Below are 2,635 nucleotides of genomic sequence, written 5' to 3' on the forward strand. Positions count from 1 at the left end.
CCCCCCCCCCCCCCCCCCCGAGCAAGGTGCACTTCTTTTTCTATGTAAAGATTTATTTGGGATTGTCGAATTTGCTCTTCGTTTCCGGACAAGGGCAGCTGTTTTTCCCCTTTCCCACGCACAGCCCAGTTCTTCCTCCTTCTGTCTCCTCGCTCTTGCGCTCTCTGTCCCTCTTCCTTGCCGAGACACGCAAGGGGTCTAAATCTCTCCTCGGTCGGCCGGCCGGCCGGCGCCGCGCCCAGGATATGGCCGGGCACAGCAGCACGCGGCAGACCGCCCGCCAACCGAGGAAGAAGGGATTTCTCCGAGCAACGTAACAAAGAGATCTGGCGCGAGGAAGGACTAAAGGGATCCCCCAGAGGGAGAGAAGGATACACCGGGCGAGTGTGAGAGGAGACAGATGGCTCACGCGCCCTAGGAGGTGGGCGCCGCGAACAGCGGGTTGTCGGCGGTCGTGGTGCGCGACGTGAACAGGGGATTGTTGTTGTCGGTGCCGCCCAGATCGGCCGCCTGCTTGCTGCTTGCCAGGAGGCCATTCTTGGCGGCGTACTTGACGGCGAAGACGGCTCCGGCGGCCACCAGCCCGGCGGCGGCCACCGCGCCGACGGCGATGCCGACAATGGCCCCGGTGCCGAGGTTCGAGCAGGCGTCCTCCGGGCGGACACACTGATCGCACGAGTCCACCACCATCGGCGGGTTCTGCTGGTCGGCCAGGAACCAATTGCCGCCGCAATCCTGCATGCAGATCTCCCGGTTGGCCTCGACATCGGCGGCCGGGATGCACTGGCCGCAATCGGTCAGGACCATGTCCCCGCCGAAGCGCCCACTGCAATCCGGCAGGCAGGCCTCGCTCTCCTCCCACTTGCCATCCCAATCGGTCGGCACACAGAAGCCGCACGAGTCGAGGGTCTCGAGCTTGAAGCACTCGCCCGTTCCACAGGGGCTCAGGTCCTGGTTGCAGACATATGTCCCGGTGGAGGCGGCCACCAGGCCGGAGGCGGCAGCGGCCGCCGGCGATTCGTCGCCCAGGCTGTTGCAGCACATGCCGCACTCGTCGAAAAGCTCGTACTGGTCGACACCGGCCAGGACCACGTCACCCGGGCACCGGCCACAGCGGTCACGCTCGCGCACCGTGCCGTCCTTGGTCACATCGCAGGCATTGGTCTCCGGGCACTGGTGGCAGGCCTCGAAGGAGGTGTCCGTGTAGAGGTCATGGCACCGAACCAGGAGCCCGGCCTCGTAGGGGTCCTCCTCCGGCGAGGAGAGGCACCCGCACTCGCGGCCCTCGGCCATCACCAGCTGGGCATTGAACTTCGGGTCATCCGGGCTGGAGTGGCAGATGCCACACCGGTCGGAGTTCCGGTTGAAGTTGCTCAAGTCCGCGGCCTGGTGGCACTCGCCGCAGAAGTCCACCGCCGCACGGCGGGCATCCGTCACCAGCAAGTACTTGCCACTGCAATCGGCCGTGCAGGACTCCTCCGAGTTGTAGCCCGGGGTAATGCGACACAGGCCGCAGGGGTCCAGGTCGGCGTTCCACTCGGCCGAGCCGACCAGCCGGCAGACGCCGCAATCGTCGCGCTCGCTCTTGGGCTTGGTGTTGGACAGGTGATGGGCCCCGGCGCAATCCTGCACACACCACGGCTCCTCCGAGTCGCTGAGCCGGCAGCGGCCGCACTTGTCCACGAAGGCCGCTCCGCCCCAGGTCCCGGCGCAGTCCTTCTGGCAGGAGTACTCCTGCTTCGGCTGGGCCGGCATGCACTTGCCGCATGGGTCGACCCAGTGCTGGGCGCCGCTCTCCGGGGTGTTGGGATTGGCGTCGGCCTTCTCGGCGGCAAACCAAATGCCAGCGCAGTCGCGCTTGCAGCGGGCATGACGCTCGGGCGCCGCCGAGCCGGCCGCTCCACCGGCTGGCCGGGCGTCGAAGCAGAGCCCGCACTCGTCCAGACGATGGCGCGCCCCGGCCGGGGCCAGGTAATGGTCCCCGGCGCAGTCGACCAGACACTGGCACTTGTCCGACCCCGGGGGACAGGTGTTTCGATCCTCCAGGCTGCACAGCAGCTGGCCGCAGGGGTCCTTCCCGCGGACGCCATTGCACTTGCCGCATTCATTCTTGTCGGCATTGGTGCCGCCACAGACGCCGCACTCATCGCGCGCCACCACGCTCTTGGGATCCGAGGTGTACACTTCGCGGCAGGAGTCCCAGACACATGCCGGGGCCGGGGGTGGTCCCTGCCCACCGGGGCCCGGGGCCACACGATGGCAGGTCCCGCAGGCGTCGACCTCATTCTCGGGCGCGGTCTTGCCTTCCATGAAGTAGGCCCCGGCGCAGTCCTTCTGGCATTTCTCATGCACGCGGGCGGCCCACTTGCCGGGGCTGGGAGCATAGCCGGGCATGCAGTTGCCGCATGGGTCGGTCAGGTTGGCCGGCTCCTCGGTGTCCTGGCGGTAGTATTGGTTCTTGCAGTCGCGCTGGCAATCGGTGTGGGTCTGGCCGCCGGCCGTGCAGAAGCCGCATTGGTCGAGGCTGAAGGCCGGCTCCTCGCCCTGCTGGTACTTGTTGCCCTTGCAGTCGGTGCTGTGGGGACGACACGGGGGGGGGTCAGTCATTTTTCCGGGAGCGCGTATGCGGGGGGGG

General features: G+C 67.2%; 1 protein-coding gene across 1 annotated transcript in view; it reads right to left on the reverse strand.

Moving 5' to 3' along the window:
* Nucleotides 1-39: 39 nt before the first annotated feature.
* H696_03181 (hypothetical protein) overlaps nt 40-2,635 on the reverse strand; it is a gene marked incomplete at its 5' end in the record, with an annotated part of 6,503 nt that continues 3,907 nt past the window's right edge. Inside the window, one exon of the mRNA XM_009497065.1 lies at nt 40-2,575. Coding sequence (XP_009495340.1) covers nt 415-2,575 — 2,161 coding nt within the window. The 3' untranslated portion in view covers nt 40-414. The remainder of the gene's footprint in view (nt 2,576-2,635) is intronic.

Source organism: Fonticula alba (genome assembly GCF_000388065.1).
Source record: "Fonticula alba strain ATCC 38817 unplaced genomic scaffold supercont2.4, whole genome shotgun sequence".
Classification (NCBI taxonomy): Eukaryota; order Rotosphaerida; family Fonticulaceae; genus Fonticula; species Fonticula alba.